Here is a 21,806-nt window from a genome sequence, read left to right as displayed (position 1 = left end):
TCTTTACATCTGCCAATGATTTGTGCGTACTGGAAATGCTGAGTTGCACTCTGCTTCAGAGTCAATGTTAAACAATAGTTCTTCATATAACTGGCTGTGCAAGTCAGTTTGAAGATCAGAGGAAAGCAAGAGGATACCACCTCCAAACCAGTCCATTCCCAGGACACCTCAGTGGTGTTTTAACACAAACTTAGTGTTGAGGACAGCTTTACCCTTACATGTTTAGCCTGAATAATATACTTAGGTTTGTTGTGTTGTGAAGACCCAGTTGTACAGGGATAGCCTGTGAACATACTAGCATGAGAATCTGGAGCAATGGTAGCTATGCAGGTGGGGGCCATTTTCACTTGCAGTACTGAACTGCTTTGAAAGCTTCTCCATCTCTGGTATTTTGTAATGTATTCAAATACAGTTTCTTGCAAAATATCGGAAAAATATCACTGGAATTATGTTTAAAAAAGACTAAACACACTTCAGCAAAATTCATACAATTATATTTTGGTCAAAGGTTAATAGATGTGACACTCCTCAAGATGAATGCTTTGCCATGCAAAAAATTTATGTAAAATGTTGCGTGCATGACTTCGGAGATCATTGCTACATCAACCTCACTTACATTCCAATAATAAGCATTGAATAGGGCACTTTAAATATTTTCCACAGTCTCGGTTATATTCATTTTTGGACGTCCGATGCGTTCATCTTCAGTGCATGCAGGGGGGAGAGGAGAGGAGTGGAGGTTAGGATTCTTCAGTGTTTATCAATTTCTATAACTGTTTGACCTAAACCTTTTAAAAGATGTACTGTACCACAGTTTGTCATACACACCCAAAATTGTTAAAACTTCATTTTTTATGAGTTCACTGCAAACAAACTTTCTTGAGTTTCACAGCACACCACATGAAAGTTGCACTTTTTGAAGATAATGGCATTTAGCCGATATTCAGTCCACTCTGTTAGGCTGAACAGTTGTAGAATGTACCTTCTATAACTAATATCTAATTTTGTTTATATTGATACTGAAGCATTCCAGACAAACACACACACCCCTTTTCTCTCTTCTCTCTCTCTCTCTCTCTCTCTCTCTCTGAGAGTGCTTCCCAGGTATCTGGAAGTCCTGTTATGTCTGCGAATAGCACTATTAAGAAGAATGTAGACAGGAGCAGATTTACATTGTCAGCATTATTTCAGTTTCATTCTACACATTATTACAAAGTAGTAACATCACAGGAAATCAATAATTAAATATTCTGCAATAATAAATAGTTATGTAATGTTGTATATGGAAATCTATACACAAACAACAACAAATCACTTGAGGAAGCAGATGAAGGAAGTGTGAACACAAAGAACCAAAGAAATTTGCCTCCTTATGTGTATTTCAAGAACTATCCCACAGCTGGATATTTTGCTATGTGGGTCTTTGCGACTGTAATGGGCTTAGACTTATTAATTGTGAGGTCTTTTTATGACACTAGAATTTGTTGTGTCTCGGGTGATTTGTGACTTCCTTTGTATTACTGTTGCAATCCTGTCATTGCTGTTAATGTATCCTGTCGTTTTTAGTTATGTTTGCTTGTGCAGTAGCGTAATCATTCCTTAAGAATTCTTACTTTCTTGTAACTTTGTGAAAGGAAAGCCAAGATTTCAAATTCACATAGATCATGGACCATAATTTATTGCTGAGTTGATTCTTTCTCCCCAGCAGATAGTACAGGACAGCATATTCTGAGAGTCCTTAGGTACTTTCTTTTCCATTTATTTTGGCATTTAGAACCTTATGTGTGGCAATTCTCTCTGGGAAAGAGTTAGCACTTCAGTGCCTTTTAGCACATGTTTTTCAATTAATGCTGATTTGTTGTTGCTCAATGTAGTGTATGAGATTGTAATGAACACTACGGTGTGATGATTCTATGATTTTATGTTGAGCATTGCTGCATCGTAATGTCTCGTTTGTTTATTTTCTTTAATACTAATTTTCTTTGAACCTGTGCGCAAAGACTTCCAGCATTTCTTAAGAATATCATTCTTTCTTTTGCAGTCTCATCTGGATACTGCTGATGCAAGGACACTCCGCAGTTCTCTAAAGAGGCGATGTCTAAGAGATCGTAATGATGCATCTTCACGTCCACATACACCTGCATCAACTTGCAAAAGTACTTCTTCTGTTTCACGGTCGAAAATGGGCTTCCATCAGCAAAGAACAAATGGTACAATAACACCTTCGTTACGACGTGTACGAACTCCTGTGCGTACTCCTCTGCGGACACCACCTTCTTCAGCCAGTCGATCGTGTCGACTTACATCAGCCCAGAGGGGGAAATTACCAATTATAATTTGATAAAATACGTAAAACAATTGTACGAATTTGTAATCTTTTGTCTGTGTCCATACATTTAAATAAGTGTTTTTCTAATTTAGTTTTATAACATATTTTTATATTTTCTTGCACAGAAAAATATTAGAAGAAAATTCACACATAATTACAGCTGATAAACGTGTTTGTTGCAGTGTTTTATCAGCAAAACTCGGAGATGGGTTATCTTGACACACACATACCATCATTTGTGAAACTAACTGGCATATACCGTAGTTCAGTGTTGAAATTGTCTGTTGGAAATTATCAGTGCGAATATCATCTCTATCATACAGTGAAATACAAATTTTACATTCATTTCAAGGCCTGTCATATTTTATTGCAATCTCTTTTTAAAAATTTTGCTAGCTTCATTGTTTACTATTGTAATTAGCATTTTTATATTATTTACATACAATTTTTCTAGTATTTTGATGTGCCATAAATTTGCCATAACATTTTATTGGGATGAATGTATCAGTATCATCTGCACTTATGGAACTCTAACATTATATCATACACATGTCTCCCACAATGTAGTATCAGTTGTTCTACTTAATTCTGAACTATTTTCAGTCTCGCATCTAATGTAAAATCTCAGTTTCACTGTACGTACAGAAAATCATAAGACACTGTTGTATTTATGTTTTTTGTCTCTGGCATTTTTATGCAAACCTATCAACATGTTTGTAGTCTCGGAGGATTATTAGCGTCATGTTAATGTCTTTCAGCATTCTGTTGGCATGGCAGCAGTAATGGCAATAACTTCAATACATGGTTGATACCATTATCAATAATATTGTGTAAATATCTCTAGATCTCTTATACTAGGTATATATTCTATGTAATGTTAAATTTCTATATTCATTATGTAATATGTCTTCCATTCTGATCTTTATGATATGATGTAAAGGATATGAAGAATTAAAATTTTTCTGGAACATTGCTTTATTTTCGTTAAATAATTTTTTATTTTTTTTTTGTAAAATAGTGCAATAATGTAATTTACTGGAAGTTAACCTGTATTTGATGAAAACATTGGTAGAAGTGTCATTGAATAGAAAGTGCATGGACTTTACTTTTTTTGCTATTAGTTGTGGCTGTGATGAGTTGCAGGTCGTTGAAATACTATTAGCATTGTTGTGAAGTAAACGTGAATAAATGATTGACTGTGATCTAATTTTCCAATGCACTGAAACAGTGATTGACTAACTTCTTTTGGGATTTTTGTTTTCTAGTATCTTAGGTTATTCTAAAAATTTAGTATTTACTTTCATATTTAATATCTGTGACACTCAGTTTTTGTTCAGTAAAAGCAGTATTAAAATTTTTATTACTTTTTTGCTCAGTTTTAGTGTTTATAACAATAAATTGACAGCTACTTACATAAATAATTTGTAGCATGCCTCATTTGTCATTAACAGTAAAATAAAATTATTAATTCTTTATGTGAAAATAATGCCTTTTTCATTGACTCTAGTTTAGATATTCTAACGTTTTTCAAACGACAAGAGACAGTGTGGTATTTGGTTGCAAAACACATTCATTTCTCAATTCAGTTAACTTGCACGTTGCGTGTAGCCGATCCTCTTCTCTGGGTAATCCGCTACATTGATCTCCCACAAGCTGCTTCTCCGAAGACTATAGCTGGTTAAAGGAATTTATTAAAATACTTCTCTATCCTAGAAATAATTTTTGTACTCATATAATACTTTTCAGTTCAATCACTTTATATTTTCAGTTTTCACAGATAATAATTTCTGCAAGCTAACTTATTCCTTACACGTCGGACTCATTTACACATATTCAAATATCATACATGTGTCTTTCTTTGTTCACAGCCAAGACATGAAAAAATTCAAAAGTCTCTAGTCTCAAGCAAGTCCAATACATGAATGTGCATAAAAATCTATATTTAATTGTTCATTAGTCTTTTTTTCTCAATCACCACAGACACTAACACCTCAAAGAATATGACATATTTATTCCTTGAGTGCTCCTTATGCCTTCTGCGGCACTGGCGGCAAACACTTGTCATCATTGCCTTGCCCCCCTTACAGTCTTCTAATAACAAACTTCCAACCTGCACATAGAAGCAGATAGATCGGTAGAAACGTTCTCGCTCTCCCGCATTCGAACCTAAAATATCGGGTGTTCGAGACGGTTGAAGGCTGAGTGTTTCTAGAATTTACACCGAAATTTTTGAGGCACTACAATATTTGTTCTTTATATAATTATGAAACTGTATTTTTCTGGATGTTAAATTATATTACTCATTTTGCATTACATCTGCTTGTAGTGTTATTGCTACTGAGCAGACACCAGTAGTAACTTGGAGAAATGCTGACAGTATTGCTTCATGTGTTTGCATGTGCAGCTGGACACTGTGTGTCTAACTCCTTCACAAAGGGACACAGTACTGTGGAGGACTGAAACCGAACCCATTGTGAAATATGACTGAGAAGATACAGGTTGTCCAGAATTAAAGTTCCAATTTCAAAGTGCTGCAAAAAGAGAACCACTGCTCTGAAGGACATCAGATTTGAATAGCGTATTATTGACGCAGGGGGAAACATCTCTGGGGTGGGGGGATAACTTACTGAAAATTGTACAAATAGATGATGTCATTAGTGTCAGAATATGCACACTAGCAGACACGTAGCACACAGCTGTTCCGTCCAAGACACCCAACGTGCCTGTCTTCATAAAGGAATGCATGCTGCTGGTAAAGATCTTTTAGAAGAACAGTTACTGTACGCCAGTAGCCGTGCAGAAGTCCCAGATGTTCAAGAGTATCAAAATAGGCATTGGTCCAATGTCTGCTAAGTGCTGGAGGAAATGATTATAAAATTCAAAAAGACAGATTCTTTTGAAATGCAAGGAGGAAAGTTGTTGATCCGATGCCTGATGAAGATATGGCCACAACAGTGCAGGAGGGACTGAGCAATGGTGTGCAGATATGTAGTGCAGGGGGAATTGCCCAAATGTTGGACATGCCTCCATGCACAGTGCGTAAAATCCTACAAAACATTGTGCATTGCTGTCCATATAAAATCATCCATGTTCGAGTTGCTTCCTGTTGACCTCCAAGGGAGACAAATGCTCACTCTGGTATTTTTTCTCACGTGGAAGTGGACAGTGAATGGCCATGGAACATTCTGTTGACAGAGGAAGCCCCTTTCCTTCTCCAAGAACATATCAATACACAATTGCTGGATGTAGGCAGCAGAAAATCTGCACCCACATCAACTGATAGCCCTTCATTCTGCAAAGATGACTCTGTTGAGCAGGTTGACAGCATTGTTCATCGTAAGGCGATATTTTTTCAATGAAATGAGTCCTGTGGATCCTGCTATGTGTACCATCACTGATAAATGCTATGAGAGTCTTATGTGCACCAATGTCATTCTAATCCTTCAACAGCATGGATGTGTGGGTAGGATTATTTTCATGCAAAACAGTGCTCCTCTACACATTGCACGGCCAGTGAAGCAGGCGCCGCAGAAGTGCTTCGGAAATGTTAGAATTATCAGCTGTTATTTCCCTATAGCCTCACCATCCAAATCACCTCATCTTAATCCGTGTGACTTCTGGCTGTGGGGTTATCTGAAAGATGTGTTCAGCTCTCCATTTACGAATGTAACTGAACTGAAGGCATGTATTGCACAACACATTGTGAACTTGACCCCTGAGACACTCCGATCTGCTGTGGAGCATGCTGTTTTTCAAATTTAGCTTGTGTTGGAAAACTGTGGACAGCATGTTGAACATACCTTGTGCCAGTCCCACGACAATTAGAAACCAATGTCATTTTGCTTTTTATATGGTCTTTGGCCCCAGGACAATTAAGAACCTGTGTCACTTTGCTTTTTGTGCCTTTTTGGTCCAAGGACAACTAAAAGCCAATTTTTTCCACCTTTTCCAACTTGCCATGGTGGATGGGTTTACCCACTTAATGGTGCCACAACTGTTGACTAGCAAACTTGTGCAGTCATGCCGCATTGAACAGTACGGGTAGTATAATGTGCAACTCAAACCATAGCCGTCGTATTGCAAGTCATTTGTAACTGACACCATTTCCATTACCCTTGACGTTTTCTCCTGCATCAATAATATACTGTTCAAATTTTGTGTTATTATGAGCAGTGGTTTTCTGTCTACAGCATTTTGGAATTGGAACTTCAATTAATGACATTGTGTTTGTTGAAGAAGTTGCATACACATTTTTGCAATCCATCATTAACAATTACAAGAGTAGAGTGTGCCCTTTTAATACTGTTATCCAACGACAACTCAGGCAGAGGGTGGACAGAGCACATTTTTCAATCGACAGTCCTGTGGACTTCATAGTTATTAGTTAGTTCCCTTACATTAAGTAACAACACACAATCTGCATTCAATGTTTCTGTATTGTTCACAATTGGTTTTCATTCGTTGACTTCTGAAAACGTTAGTTTCGCACTTTATGATGTGAAAATCTGCTCTCTGTGGAGTATACATTGTTTTGATCGCATGTGAGATCTTAAAAGTGTATGTGGCACTCAGATCCTAATCCAAAAACCTGCCTTTTACGAGCAAAGTGCTACCAATTGCACATGGGTGTAACTCACAGACGTCAACTTCATGAATTTGTTAGGAGTAAGGAAAAGCATGCTGCAAATTATAGCTATGAATTGTTTCATGAGCTGTGCTTTGATGGCAAAATTGATGATAGCACATTATCTAAAATTGGTAAGTGTCCACATGTCCAACTCCTTTTTTGTCACATTGTGTTTTGTGATGACTCTCGTACAGTTCATTCAGTATTGGTGGAACTGAATAATATCAGAAAATTTTCCTCTTAAAACTGTGCTTATGCACCTATGTAATACCAAAACTGAACTTGCAGGCTACCCTGACCATATATAGTATCAGCCACTGTGGGTGAGTTTTGTCACATTCTGAGATATCACATTGGTTGTACACTCAGGACACTTGAGGTGTGAGGTAAGTGCTTAACAATACCTCGATCCAAAATATGCTAATGTGGGTAGACAAATTATTTATTTGAAAACTATATAGTCATTTGTACCATACTATATTAATTGCAAAAAAAAAATCAGATAATTAGAAACGGGAAAGAATAGTTATATATTTCACCACAAAAAACCAATAACTTCTTGTAAAACTGAGGAAATACATTCAAAAGTTAGTACAATTCGCAGCCAAAAAACTGCTATTTGGAAATAATAATGTTCAGTATTTAAAAAACTTCACACCATAGGAATTTTCATCAAAAGCAGCACTACAAGGATCAAAATTACTCACTTAGCCACCTTACAGATGTTTTGCTTTAGAGCTTTCATTAATTTCAGTGACTATTTTGTGTAATATGATGACTTATACACTCAAACAAGCTGTATGTATCTATCTTACATTCTTTTCCACTGAAGGCTTTCCTTTTTCATAGTGAGATTTATGCGCCTCATGGTAACCCATGTGTAGGAAAATTTGTGACCATACCAATGTATTTTCATGGACTTGTAGCAAATTAAGGGTGCTGCTTATATCATGTATGTTTCTTTGTACCGAGCGAGGTGGCGCAGTGGTTAGCACACTGGACTCGCATTCGGAAGGACGACGGTTCAATCCCGCGTCCGGCCATCCTGATTTAGGGTTTCCGTGATTTCCCTAAATCGCTCCAGGCAAATGCCGGAATGGTTCCTTTCGAAGGCCACGGCCGACTTCCTTCCCCCATCCTTCCCTAATCCTATGAGACCGATAACCTCGCTGTTTGGTCTCTTCCCCCAAACAACCAACCAACCAAAGTTTCTTTGTAATAAACAAATTATCTTTTCTACATACAACAATTTAGTAATTTTTCATTAATCTAACAAGAGGAGGCCATGGCATTGGGATGACAGATTTGCTTCAAACTTTGTACACCTTTAGGAGGCCATTAAAACAACATAATGTGCAAGTAATATGGTGCACTACTCCAGCAATTCCGAGAAAATCGGAAGAGAAGTGTTACTTGTTTATTATGTGTCTGTGTGAAGGTGCCGATCATAAGTCGTCGTTATGGTCAGGTGGATAGAATCCGCACGACAAGAAAATCGTGGGGGCGGCGACAGTCCGAATGCCACTAATACTTATTTTTTAGTTCATGTTTTTTCATCTCTGGTCATATTATTTAATGTATATGACATTTCAGAGGTAATATAATGAAAAAAAGAAACACGTGTATTTATATAGTATTTGCTTCAAGTTCCAGTTTATGTTTTCCATGTCTGTAAAACAAATACCATCCCGCAACACGTGGGGTCAGGAGCACATCCAACGCGTAGTTGTACATTACTCTTGTGGTCTGGCGCAGTGTGATTTACTATATTACTGATTGTGAATGTCATTCACATCATTATTTATGGAGATTTAACTAGGGCTTTCCAGGCCTGTCCCTCATCGTTGAAAATTTGATTACAAATAGTCAAATAACATGTGAAATTCACTCCAACTTAATGGAAATGCAAGTGGTTCGTTTTTTTTTCCTCCCTGTTATATTACAGGTCAAATGTCATATAAATTAAATTATTTGACCAGTGATGAAAAAAATATAGATCAAAAAATAAGTATTTGCGGGATTCAAGCTGTCGCCTCACCTACGATTCTCTTTCATAGTGCAAACGCTGACCACTTGTCGCAATGACTTTATACAATATGTACCTTTGCACATCTACGTCAGTTACATAACAGATGCGAAAAATTTTTCTTGCGATTTTCTCGGAATTGCCAGAGTAGTGTACCTCACTACTTGCACGTTATGCTGTTTTAATGGCCTACTAAAGCAGTACAAAGTTTGAGGTAAATCTGTAAACATCGAGGCCTCACCTTGTAAGTATATTTCACTTCTGTTTCTTTGTGTATCTTTTGAAAGGAAAGGTTTAATTTATAAAAATGTTTCATCAGTGCACTTGAACAGTCTAACACAGCAAATTGAAAAAAGGGCGCTTTTCATGTGTTAGCGGCAACTTTCAAAGGGAGTGTCTTGTCTGTCATTTGCCAAAAGTTTTATTTTTGGGTGTGCATTGTGACATGCTCCAGAGGAGAGTAAGAGTCACAGTTCTAAAAACATTTTCATTAAATCAGTTGCATTAATACTGTAATTGTAGCAGACTGAAGGTTGTAGATATTAAATGTCTTAACTGTATCGTATTTTTTATGTATTGATACTTGTGAAGTATATAGTTCACTTTCAAAATGTGGTTGGCCATGGTATTAACAGATACTGTAAAAGTAGATTCTCGATAAAATTAACATGAATGAAGCAATGCATGCTTCATTTTAACCACTTAAAACGTCATCAAAGGCAGGTTTTTCTCATATACATAAACATGTAATACAGTACCTGATATTAAAAACTCACTCAGTTTAATGTGGATTACACTTACAGCTATTGACTTTTACAGAAAATCGTTTAGTGCACGGTTGCCCACAGCGTGCTAAATCTCATGCGTACAGTCCAGGACTAGGCCTGCCTCGTCACCACTGGATACATACCAGCTTCATTAATTCCATCCTAGCCTCTCTTGGAACTACTCGGTATGACATGATATTTCATTTAGCAGTGCAATATACCACTTTTTTTTTTTTTTTTTTCTCAAGTATATTTCATTCGTCACAACTTAATTCAGTTCAGCCGAACTTTAGTGGCAGTGCTGTTTCTTCTTCATTGTCTGCTCATGGTACAAATTAAGTTCAAAAGAACATAACTCTCAAAAAGAGGAGTCTAACCACTTTTTGTCACAAGGCTTTAGAAATAAATGGCAGTCACATTTCTTTTTGAAAAAGAAGGATGAGAATTTTCAATGTATTATGCAGTTGCCTAGTTGCTGGACTCCATATATTGTCTGTAGAGTGGCATATTGCAACACAATACAGAGAGGGTTTAAAGATTTAGTTGGTGATGAATTAACAAACAAGTTCACAGATCTAAAAAGATGCAGTGCTGTAAAGCAAACCAATCCCAACGTGAGTACCCCACGCAAAACATTGTGTTTCTGCTGTTTGTATTTGTATGTATTTACTTGTATAAATGCACCGTATTTATAATTCATTGCTTGTTTCTAATTTTTAGGTGCTAACCATCAGTAAAAGCCCATCTTTAAAAGCAAACTGCAAAATAGCACTTCACATTATGAGATCAAATTTGCCTTTCAGCAATGGTGAGCTCATCAAAGTGTGTATTATTGAGATATCGGAACTAGTTACACCTTTGAAGATACAGAAATTTTGCGAAATTAATTTTTTGTCACAGTCACTCAACACGTAGCTGTCATGTTAGTGGATGTCTACAGGCAGTTAACTGATAATGCCAGCAAGTTCATTGTATTCCCAGTTGCTTTGGGTGACGCGACCAGTGCCATGGGCTCGACACAACTTGCGATTTATGTTCACAGAGTCGGCACCAATTTGCACAGGACAGAGGAAGCTTTGAGATAATTAAAGGCATACCAATGGGCATCAACTTGCTGAAAACTGCTGAAGAGGCAACTGAATCCAATGACATGAATTGGAAAGTGTTGGTCTCAGATACAACCTACAGAGCACTATTGAATCTAGGGCCATCACATAGGCTTTTAGCACTGTTGGGCAAAATATTACTTCTACACCTACATGACTAATCTGCAGTTCACACTTAAGTGTTTGGGAGCAGATGTATGGAACCATCTTCTGACTATTTATCTGCCATTCCACTCCCGAACAGTGTGTGGGAAAAACAAAAATTTAAATCTTTATGTGCAAGCTTTGATGTCTGTTGTTTCATTGTGATGCTCATTTCTCCCTAATTAGATGGGCACCAATAAAATATTTTTGCATTTGGAGAGGAAAGTTGGTGGCTGAAATTTCATGAAAAGATCTCGCCATGAGGAAAAATACCTGTCCTTTAATGATAGCCACCCTAACTCACATATAATATCTGTTGTGCTCTTTCCCTTGTTTCATGATAATACAAAATGAGCTGCCCTTCTTTGAAATTTTTCAGTGTCCTCCATTAATCCTATCTGGTAATGACCTAATATTGCAATGTCTGTGTCATTAGGAAGTAATGTTCCTTTGGACATGCACGCATGCAAATTTTCATTGATGTCACTCCGTTATGCATCTGATGGTTGTTCATATTCACAACTGCAAATAAGTTCCATGCACAGCAATATGCCAGGAGAGGATTGAGAAGTGTAGTGTAGGCATCTCTTTAGTAAATATGTGACACCCTCTAAGTAGACTGTAAATAAAACACAGTCTTTGGTTCACATTCCCACATCCTATGTGTGATAATTTCAATATAATTGTTAATTTGTTCATATTTGTAATCCCTTGGTATTTAGTTGAATTTAGAGCCTTTAGATTTGTATATGTTATCTTGTACTCTTGTGGATGGCTTCACAACTTTTGGTATTTAAAATCAATTGGCATTTTCACAACATGCAGATATCTAAATTACTTTGCAATTGGTTTTGATCTTCTGATGACTTTACTAGGTGGTAAATGACAGCATTATCCGCAAACAATCTAAGAAGGGCTGCTCAGATTGGCTCCTAAAACATTTTATAGATTAGCAAAGCAGAAGGCCTAATGTATGTTGGATGGTACCAGGAACTGGACATCTGAGTTGTCTGGATAATTTAACAAATTCAGAACCAGACGGTTTGCGATTCAAAAGTGGAGTTTATTGCTCCAAACCTATTCGCTAAGGGGCGAAGAAGTTTTGCATTCTGCAGCAACAGAGAGCTAGCACAGCCAGACTGATGGCATATCCGCTGGGAAACACATCTGGTCAAGAGGAGAGCTCCGCTGGGAAACACATCTGGTCAAGAGGAGAGCTAGCAGGCAAAAGACCGACCTGGTGGTACCATGGCACTCTCGCCAGTCCGTTTTAAGTCCTGAAATGACTGGTACTTCCATTACCTGGTCGAGGGGCACTTTGCATGTCCCTTGGTAAGCAATACTGTCATAGTAGCATCCCAGGCTTAGCAGCTCTTGTTGTGGGAACACTGCCCACATGAACTGACCATGGGTAGCTGCAGATCTGGCAGCATCCGGTATCGCACCAGACCACAAATGCTGCTCAAACACAAGACACAGTTACAGATGAGTCAAATGTAATAATGTAAAATTTGAAAAAAAAAAAGGAAAGAAAAAAATCTCTCAATCCTTTCGCTAACCCTCAGTCTCAATGCTAAACACGCACGCTCCCTCCCACTTCCACAGGAGCCCAATTACGGGTGTTAAGTTTAATTTTAGCAAATATAAAAGATGGCAAAAGTTAAGGGCTCCCTGGAGAGTTGGCCAACGTTTAGTAAAGCGACTTAATCTAGAGAAGGGACTAATGAGTTTGAACAACCTCTTGAGAGACTGGCAAAAGGGACAAAGGTTACAATAGTTTTCAGTGTTGTCTTCATGTAATAGCATTAAGTGAATTTCACACAAGAGTTGTTCGACCACTCAGTTTCAACAATTAAGGAGACAGTGTCTCTGGGTTTTGCCTGATGTGTTGCTGTTAGAGTGGGAGCAGGACCAGGATGGGGTGGTGCGAGGGCAGGCAGCAGGCGTAGCTGGGCAGTGGCTGGCTGGTGTGCAGCAATGCCCGGGTACAGCAATGCTGAACTGTGGTTAAGATCGACAGTGCTGGTGGTGCCACAGAAGGTTCGGCTGATGTGCCAAACAGGCCTGGCAGGAGACTGCAACACTCTATGACGCGGGCACGTCAGTGGGGTGCATAGAAGGACGTCAGTATAAAGGGGGAGAAAGTTTACAAATAATAGTGGCACAAACTATTGTTAGTCTACAGTAAGTTACTGAATAGTGGTTGTATCATAATTCAGTGACAACAAGTTGCAAAACTCGCTTTTTAGATGATATATATTACGCATTATTTTGTATTTTGACCACATAAATTACTAAAACATCATTAACTTGTTTGCTACTCAGTATTACTAGGTTCCCTTTCTGCAAAGTTACATGTTCATGTAACATAAGACGCTAGGCCTTTTGGTATTCCAATTATGAAACTATCTAATTTCTAAATCTTAACCTAACAGGGAAGACGGGGTCATACCTGATAGATATCATACCCAAAAATGTATTACCCATGGTACTCTCCAGGTGGCTGCTGTTCAGATATTATCGGAGGCTAATCTTTACAACATCTGTGGTATCCTCACGTATACACAACCCAGATAACAAAGCAGACAAGCTCAGAGTTAAAGGAGCAGGCAGGTGGGGCACTAGGGGTAACCACTTGGTGTACAAAATCCTTAGAGCTCTATCCAGCAGTATGTACAGTCGAATGGTCTAGAGTGACATGACATCATTCATGAACTAATAAATCATTGATAGAATTTAAAAGACCGACTTTGGTATAAAACTTCCTGGCAGATTGAAACTGCGTGCCCGACCGAGACTCGAACTCGGGACCTTTGCCTTTCGCGGGCAAGTGCTCTGCCATTATTTAGAGCACTTGCCCGCGAAAGGCAAAGGTCCCGAGTTCGAGTCTCGGTCAGGCACACAGTTTTAATCTGCCAGAAGTTTCATATCAGTGCACACTCTGCTGCAGAGTGAAAATCTCATTCTGGACTTTGGTATAATTTGGCAAAACTGGGAGGTTGCCAGGGTGGGGCAACACGATGGAGAGCTCAGGCAAGTAAAGTGGGGATAATTAGATATTAGCATCATGTAGTTAGGTCAGTTGGACAGATAGCTTGCTAGTAGTTATGCCTATGTCACAGGAGGAGCTGTTGAAGAGTAATCTTCTGCCAGTCAGTGGGTCCATGACATAAATGCACGATCATAGCAAAGCAGGACTACTACAGTGGGTTGTGCACAGTATGTAGTGAGCCGTTGCCAGCAGCAGCTAACCAAGGTTCACGTATCATGATGACAGTGCGAGGACAAGGGGGTATCCACTACAAACAGTGTGATCTCACAGTCTTTCATCCCTGTGCTAAGGGATAAGGTAGAACATACACTATGTGATTAAAAGTATCCGAACACCTGGCTGAAAATGACTTACAAGTTCATGGCGCCCTCCATTGGTAACGCTGAAGTTAAATATGGTGTTAGCCCACCCTTAGACTTGATGACAGCTTCCACTCTCACACGCCTACTTTCAGTCAGGTGCTGGAAGATTTCTTGGCGAATGGCAGCCCATTCTTCATGGAGTGCTGCTCTGAGGAGAGGTATCAACGTCAGTCAGTGAGGCCTGGCACGAAGTCAGCGTTCCAAAACATCCCAAAGGTGGGGATGTTTGTCATGTAACAATTCCGCCACAGGCTGTGCATTATGATCAGGTGCTCGATCATGTTGAAAGATGCAATTGCCATCGCCGAATTGCTCTTCAACAGTGGGAAGCAAAAAAGTGCTTAAAACATCAGTGTAGGCCTGATCTGTGATAGTGCCATGCAAAACAACAAGGAGTGCAAGCCCCCTCCATGAAAAACTTGACCACACTATAACACCACCGCCTCCGAATTTTACTGTTGGCACTACACACACTGGCAGATGATGATCACCGGGCATTCGCCATACCCACACCCTGCTATCGGATCGCCACATTGGGTACCATGATTGGCGTCACTCCACACAATGTTTTTGCACTGTCCAATCGTCCAACGTTTACGCTCCTTACACCAAGTGAGGCATCATTTGGCATTTACCGGCATGATGTGTGACTTATGAGCAGCCACTCAACCATGAAATCCAAGTTTCTCACCTCCTGCCTTACTGTAGATTAGATTAGATTAATACTTGTTCCATAGATCATGGATACAACACTTCGTAATGATGTGGAACGTGTCAGGTTAATAAAAGATGTCTGTACAAGATATTACATTACACAAAATATTGCATGACACTAATGTTTAAGTTGGTTTTATTTTTTTTTTTTCCTTTGTTTATATCTAAAAATTCAGTTAATGAGTAGGAGTTGTCATCTAGAAATTCTTTTAATTTATTTTTAAATGTTGGTTGGCTATCTGTCAGGCTTTTGATGCTGTTTGGTAGGTGACCAAAGACTTTTGTGGCAGCATAATTTACCCCTTTCTGTGCCAAAGTCAGATTTAACCCTGCATAGTGAAGATCATCCTTCCTCCTGGTGTTTTAGCTATGCACACTGCTATTACTTTTGAACTGGGTTGGATTATTAACAACAAATTTCATAAGTGAATATATATACTGTGAGGATCCCTAGATCCTTAAATAGATGTCTGCAGGATGACCGTGGGTGGGCTCCAGCAATTATTCTGATTACACGTTTTTGAGCAATGAATACTTTTCTACTCAACGATGAATTTCCCCAGAATATGATGCCATACGAAAGCAGTGAATGAAAGTAGGCATAGTAAGCTAATTTACTGAGATTCTTATCACCAAAATTTGCAATAACCCTAATAGCATACGTAGGTGAACTCAAGACGCTTCAGCAGACCATCAATGTGTTGCTTCCAGTTTAACCTCTCATCAATGGACACATCTAAAAATTTTGAAAATTCTACCTTAGCTACAGACTTCTGTTCAAAGTCTATATTTATTACTGGAGTTGTGCCATTTACTGTACGGAACTGTATATACTGTGTTTTATCAAAATTTAAAGAGAGTCCGTTTGCTTAGAACCACTTAATAATTTTGTGAAAAACATCATTTACAATTACATCACTTAGTTCTTAGTTTTTGGATGTTATTACTATACTTGTATCATCAGCAAAAAGAACTAACTTTGCATCTTCATCAATGTGGAATGGTAAGTCATTAATGTATATCAAGAACAGTAAAGGACCTAAGACCGAACCCTGTGGGGCCCTGTACTTGATAGTCCCCCAGTTTGAGGAATCAGCTGTTGTTTTAACATTACATGAACCACTTAACTTCCAGTTAAGTATGAATTAAACCATTTGTGCACTGCCCCCCTCAAACCATAATGATGTAGCTTATCTAAAAGAATTCCATGATTTACACAATCAAAGGCCTTTGAGAGTTCACAAAAAATACCAATGGGTGATGTCCAGTTATTAAGAGCATTTAATATTTGATCAGTGAAAGCGTATATAGCATTTTCTGTTGAAAAGCCTTTCTGAAAACCAAACTGACATTTTGTTAGTACTTTATTTTTACGAATATGGGAGGCTACTCTTGAATACATTACTTTCTCAAAAATTTTTGATAGAGCTGTCAGAAGAGAGATTGAGCGGTAGTTGTTGACATCCGAAGTATCCCCCTTTTTATGCAATGGTTTTACAATGGCATATTTCAGTCTATCGGGGAAAATACCCTGCTCCAAAGAGCTATTACATACGTGGTTGAGAATCCTACTTATCTGTGGGGAACAAGCTTTAAGTACCTTGCTGGAAATGCTATCAATTCCGTAAGAGCTTTTACTTTTCAGTCAGTTTATTATTTTACTGATTTCAGAGGAGATGTTGGTGGAAATACAGTTGTTTCAAACTGCACAGGTATGGCCTATTCTATTAGTAGCCTTGCCTCTTCTAGTGAAGATCTGGATCCTATTTTCTCCACAACATTTAAAAAATGACTATTGAAAATATTTTCAATTTCTGATTGTTTGTTAGTACACTTGTCATTCAATTTTATGGCACTAAAGTCTTCCTGTGCTCTTGGTTGCCCTGTTTCCCTTTCAATAATATTCCAAATTGTTTTAATTTTATTATCAGAGTTATTGATCTCAGACATGATACACATGATTTTGGACTTTTTAATAACTTTTCTTAGTACCACACAATAGTTTTTATAATATTGAACAATTTCGGGGTCATTACTCTCTCTAGCTGTTAGATACAGTTCTCTTTTACAGTTGCAAGATATTCTTATTCCTTTAGTTAGCCAAGGTTTTTTATATGTTTTCTTGGAATTATGTTTAACTATTTTCCTGGGAAAACAATTTTCAAATACCTTTAAAAATGTATCGTGAAATAAGTTATATTTCAAGTTTGCATCAGGTTCCTTATACACTTCATCCCAGTCTAGCTGCTGTAGGCTTTCCCTAAAGTTTGCAATATTTATATTGTTAATTGAACGCACTGCTTTGAAAGTCTGATTTGATATACTGCATGGAGCTATGTCATGTACTGTAACTAGCTGTGCACCATGATCTGACCATTCTCAACAGGATAAGCATTTATGTCCTTAAATTTATCTTGGTCTATAAAAAAGTTATCTATCAATGTCCTGCTGTTCTTTGTTATCCGAGTAGGAAAATCAATGACGGAGCTCAAATTGAAAGAACTGAGTAATACTACAAGGTCATTCTTCCTATTACACTCTATCAGGGAATCAACATTGAAATCCCCACAAATGATAATTTGCTTCCCCCTGTCCGACAGACAGCACAACAAAGCATCCAAGTTTTCTAGAAATAGCTGGAAATTCCCTGAGGGGGACCAATACACTGTTACAATTATGAAAGTGCCATCATTTAGTTTTAGTTCAGTGGCACATGCTTCCATATGTTGCTCTACACAAAAATTTTTAGTTTCTAAATTTTTTACACTGTGGAAGCTTTTGACATATATGGCAACTCCTCCTCTCATCATATTATCTCTACTTACTTGTGCAGCTAATTTGTACCCATTGATGCTAACCTTTTGCATATCAGTGACAATGTGATGCTCAGACAGGCATAGTACATCTATTACATTCTCAGTTTATATTTCTTCTAAACAAAGCAGAAGCTCATCAATTTTATTCTTCAATCCCCCAATATTTTGATGAAATATACTAACATTATTTTTCACTTTACTTTTGTGAGTATCTTGAACTTTTTTAACATCTTTAGTACTTGCCTGGCTGAGTCTCCCACTGGACACTGATCTTACACTAAAAAAGAGTTTCCACCATGAGATGTAGTTCTCCCCCCCCCCCACCCCCCATTTAAATTTCCTGCTAGCAGCCCAGCCAGTTTACCCTTCCCTTTCTTGTTGAGGTGTAGGTCATGTCTAGTATAGTCCCACCTACAGAGGGAATCAACAGGAACCACACCAATGTGTGACCCTGCACCAGATCCAAGTAGCCGTTCCAACTCCAAATTAACTCTCCTGACAGAAGAGTACTTGCAGTGGATTCTGATGCAGTTTGGAATTCCTGTTTGATGGTCTGGATAGATATCTGCAAATTACACGTTATGACCCCCTTCAACTGTCAGTGGTCTCTTGTCAGTCAACAGACAAGGTCAACCTGTACCCTTTTGTGCTGCATGTGTCCCTTCACGTTTCTACTTCACTATCACATCGGAAAAAGTGGACCTAGGGATGTTCAGGAATGTGGAAATCTCGTATGAGACACCCAATCGCCTGACCACGTTCGAAATCTGTGAGTTCCGCAGAGCATTCCATTCTGCTCTCTCACAATGTCTAATGACTACTGAGATTGCTGATATGGAGTACCTGGCAGTAGGTGGCAGCACATTGCACCTAATATTAAAAACATATGTTTTGGGGGTGTCCGGATTCTTTTGAGCACATAGTGTAAGCAATAACTGGTGTGAAAATAAGACTGAAGAACATGTAGCGGCATAGCTGAGTGTGTTTGGCAGCCTTTATCATGTCTAAAATATCTTTGGTTTGCCCGACGAATGTTTCTGAGCAGCCTTGCAGCCAACCAGGGAGGAGTGAAGGCAGTAATGTTCCAATTTGCAATTTGCTCAAGAGACAGGTAATGATATCTGCAAATCTAGCATGTATAGAGACCGCAACAGTTATACATTGGCAGCTGTGTAGTAGTATGAGTTGACTCCCATATGGGGTAAATCATCTGCAACAGTTGGAAAGAGATTCTGCAGAAAAGTTGAGGCAGGCACTAGGCTAGGACTGGGCCTCTGTTGTAACACTAATTGAATGACAACATGTCATTGGGTTGCAAGCGTATTGTGCAACAGGATTTGTAATGCTTTGATTACTTCTGAAGTGGTGGTCAAGTTTGACAGCTTGTACACAGTGACTGTTTCATGCTGGATCAAGTTCTTAAGTGCTTCTTATTGTTGTACCAACTCAGTGGCGACACCTTGTATTTGTCTGGCAGTGGCCAAAAGGTTATCATCAATGTGGGAGAGTTGTATGTGCTGGTATACAAGAGTCTCATGATTTTGAGCAGCCAGATACGTAAGCTGATGGAGGGCTTTGTTCTGTCAATGGGCATTGTCCTGACCAGCGGCACAAAATATTGTTTTTAAGTATATCTCCGCCTGCACTGAATCAGGCTCACTTGACTGATGGAGCAGCACTGCATCCAAAATACTTCGCAGTTGGTATTGGGTAGTGAGAAGAATTTGTTTCACATCCCATAGCAGTTCACGTGCAAAGCTGGCTGGTGACTTGCTGTGAGGTTACCTCTTCGTCCTATAGTGCAGTCAAGTCTATGTCAGCCATTATTTCTACTCGATGGGGAGTGTACAACAAATTATCATACTATTGAATGTCATACCCAATTATCAGGGGAGTTCCTGGAAGTTTGGCATACCCGTAACACCAACAACAAAGCAAACACAATGTAGTATATCACTGTAAACACTGATGAAGGCAGATGAAGGTGCAAAGAGCTCAGGATGCCTCGGCGAGTGTAATTTCACCAATTCACATTGTTCTAGTGGTGGCTGTGGCTAGCACATGTCCAGCACCTAAAAGGTAATACATGATGTCAGTGATGCAGACAAATCCTGTCACTTCTTTCATGCCCAATGATTAACAGAAAGCTGTAGATATATATTCCACACAAGAAAGCTGGCAGTTGAAAATTAGTAGTTACCTGTGCATTGCTAAGTGAACTGCTAGAAGTGGTAATGGTTGTGTTGCACTGATGTGGTATCACTACATACGGTGACTGAATGTTCACAAGTTGAACCACATCCATAGGTACAGTGGGGGTAACCTGAGTCATCCAAAGGAGTGGATGGAGGAGGGGAAGGGGGGGGGGGGGCAGCAGGAAGCATCATATTATTGTTTCGAATGCTTACAAATCTTGTGAGTTGGTATTCATGTGAAGATGGCATAACATGACAGTCAAAGTTGCTTTGTATGACAATTGAGGTGATCAGTCAGCAAAATTGATCAGAAATCGATTAAGCACAAATTGGCAAACTAGCATGTGGCTCTGGTTTGATGGTTAGTATTAGCCAAGTACAAGATCGGATAATAGTGCTGTCAGTGGCAATGGGCAAAATAGCGGGGCCTACAACTGTATATAAAATATTTTCAGACAGTCATCAAGAGCCCCATCAATTCACAGAGAAAAGAAGGCAATCAGAAATGTAATTACATATGTGAGCATGAGTGTAAAGTGTGCCACATTAAACCGTGTGAATAATAACTTTTGGGCAGTGTTGTATAGTGTAGAACCTTGTGTTCATTAGAGCAGGCATAGTTGGTAGAATTGCGCGGTAATGTGGTAAGAAATGTAATATTTTGCGGTTCTGGGGGTTCAGTGAGCCTGTAAAGGATTATAATTTTTACAATTAATGAGTAGTTTAAAGAACTGTGTATAAAGTGTGCTGTGCATTACCTAGGAACATTCTGATATTGCACCATAGCATTGTATTTTTTGTAAATACATGTAGGTACTGACATAATTACAGGGAATTTCATGGTACTCACTTGGAGTCCTTTGGAAAGAATACATTAAGTTTACTTCAGAAGCCTGTATATTGAAGTGGTCAGCTTCCTAAGTGACTGTTAGGAAATTGAGCGCACAAGTTGAGTGGAACAAGTTCAGTGCAAAGGGATCGGAAAGTCAATGATATGAGGCAAGTGGAACTTGTTTTAACCCTTGTTACTAGTGCGGGTTGAATCTGACAATCAGTACTTAATAGGAAGGAAGCATATTTTGTGTCATTTCAGAGAAATCTGACAAAAACCAGGCTACAGGTCTGAAATGTTCTTAGAAGATTATGCATAACAGTGTGTGACATAAGAAGACATGAGATGGATGTGTGGCTGCATACTACACCATGCACTCTTACGGTGATATGAGGCATGGTGCACTGCGACTCTGTCACTAGTGCACTACTCATATACATCGTTGTGACTAGTATACACAGCAAACTAACCAGGAAAGTACTTGGGCTCGAACAAACACATATACACCAAAATCATGTGAGAAATAATGTAAAGGTCTCTTATTGCACTAGTGATACTCCCGCATCTGCAAAACTCTGCAGTCATTCGTTAAAAGCCTGTGCGTATGCCATACCGCATTGCACACTGACCTGCTGGTACGCCAGTCGGGACCAGTAGGGATGGTGCAGTGTGCCTCTGAAGTTGTGTTTTGTGACATTATTTGTTTAGTGAAGCGTCAGATGGCTCGGCGATTGGTAATCAATCCTGCTAATGTATTGCGATTGGTTGAGATGAAGTTATGAAGAACCCTTCTTCGTGAAGATCGTATTGGTGTAGAAGACAAATCATTTGCATGT

The 21,806-nt window shown here is 38.8% G+C and overlaps 1 protein-coding gene across 2 annotated transcripts in view; it reads left to right on the top strand.

Moving 5' to 3' along the window:
• Positions 1-3,687, top strand: part of LOC126457750 (protein regulator of cytokinesis 1-like) — a 148,581-nt gene extending 144,894 nt beyond the window's left edge. For both annotated transcript variants that reach the window (XM_050094301.1, XM_050094299.1), the window contains exon 13: positions 2,042-3,687. In XM_050094301.1, the coding sequence (XP_049950258.1) occupies positions 2,042-2,341 (300 nt within the window). In that variant the 3' untranslated portion in view covers positions 2,342-3,687. The remainder of the gene's footprint in view (positions 1-2,041) is intronic.
• Positions 3,688-21,806: the final 18,119 nt, after the last annotated feature.

Source organism: Schistocerca serialis, chromosome 2 (assembly GCF_023864345.2).
Source record: "Schistocerca serialis cubense isolate TAMUIC-IGC-003099 chromosome 2, iqSchSeri2.2, whole genome shotgun sequence".
Taxonomy (NCBI): domain Eukaryota; kingdom Metazoa; phylum Arthropoda; class Insecta; order Orthoptera; family Acrididae; genus Schistocerca; species Schistocerca serialis.
This window is presented reverse-complemented; position numbering and strand designations above follow the sequence as displayed.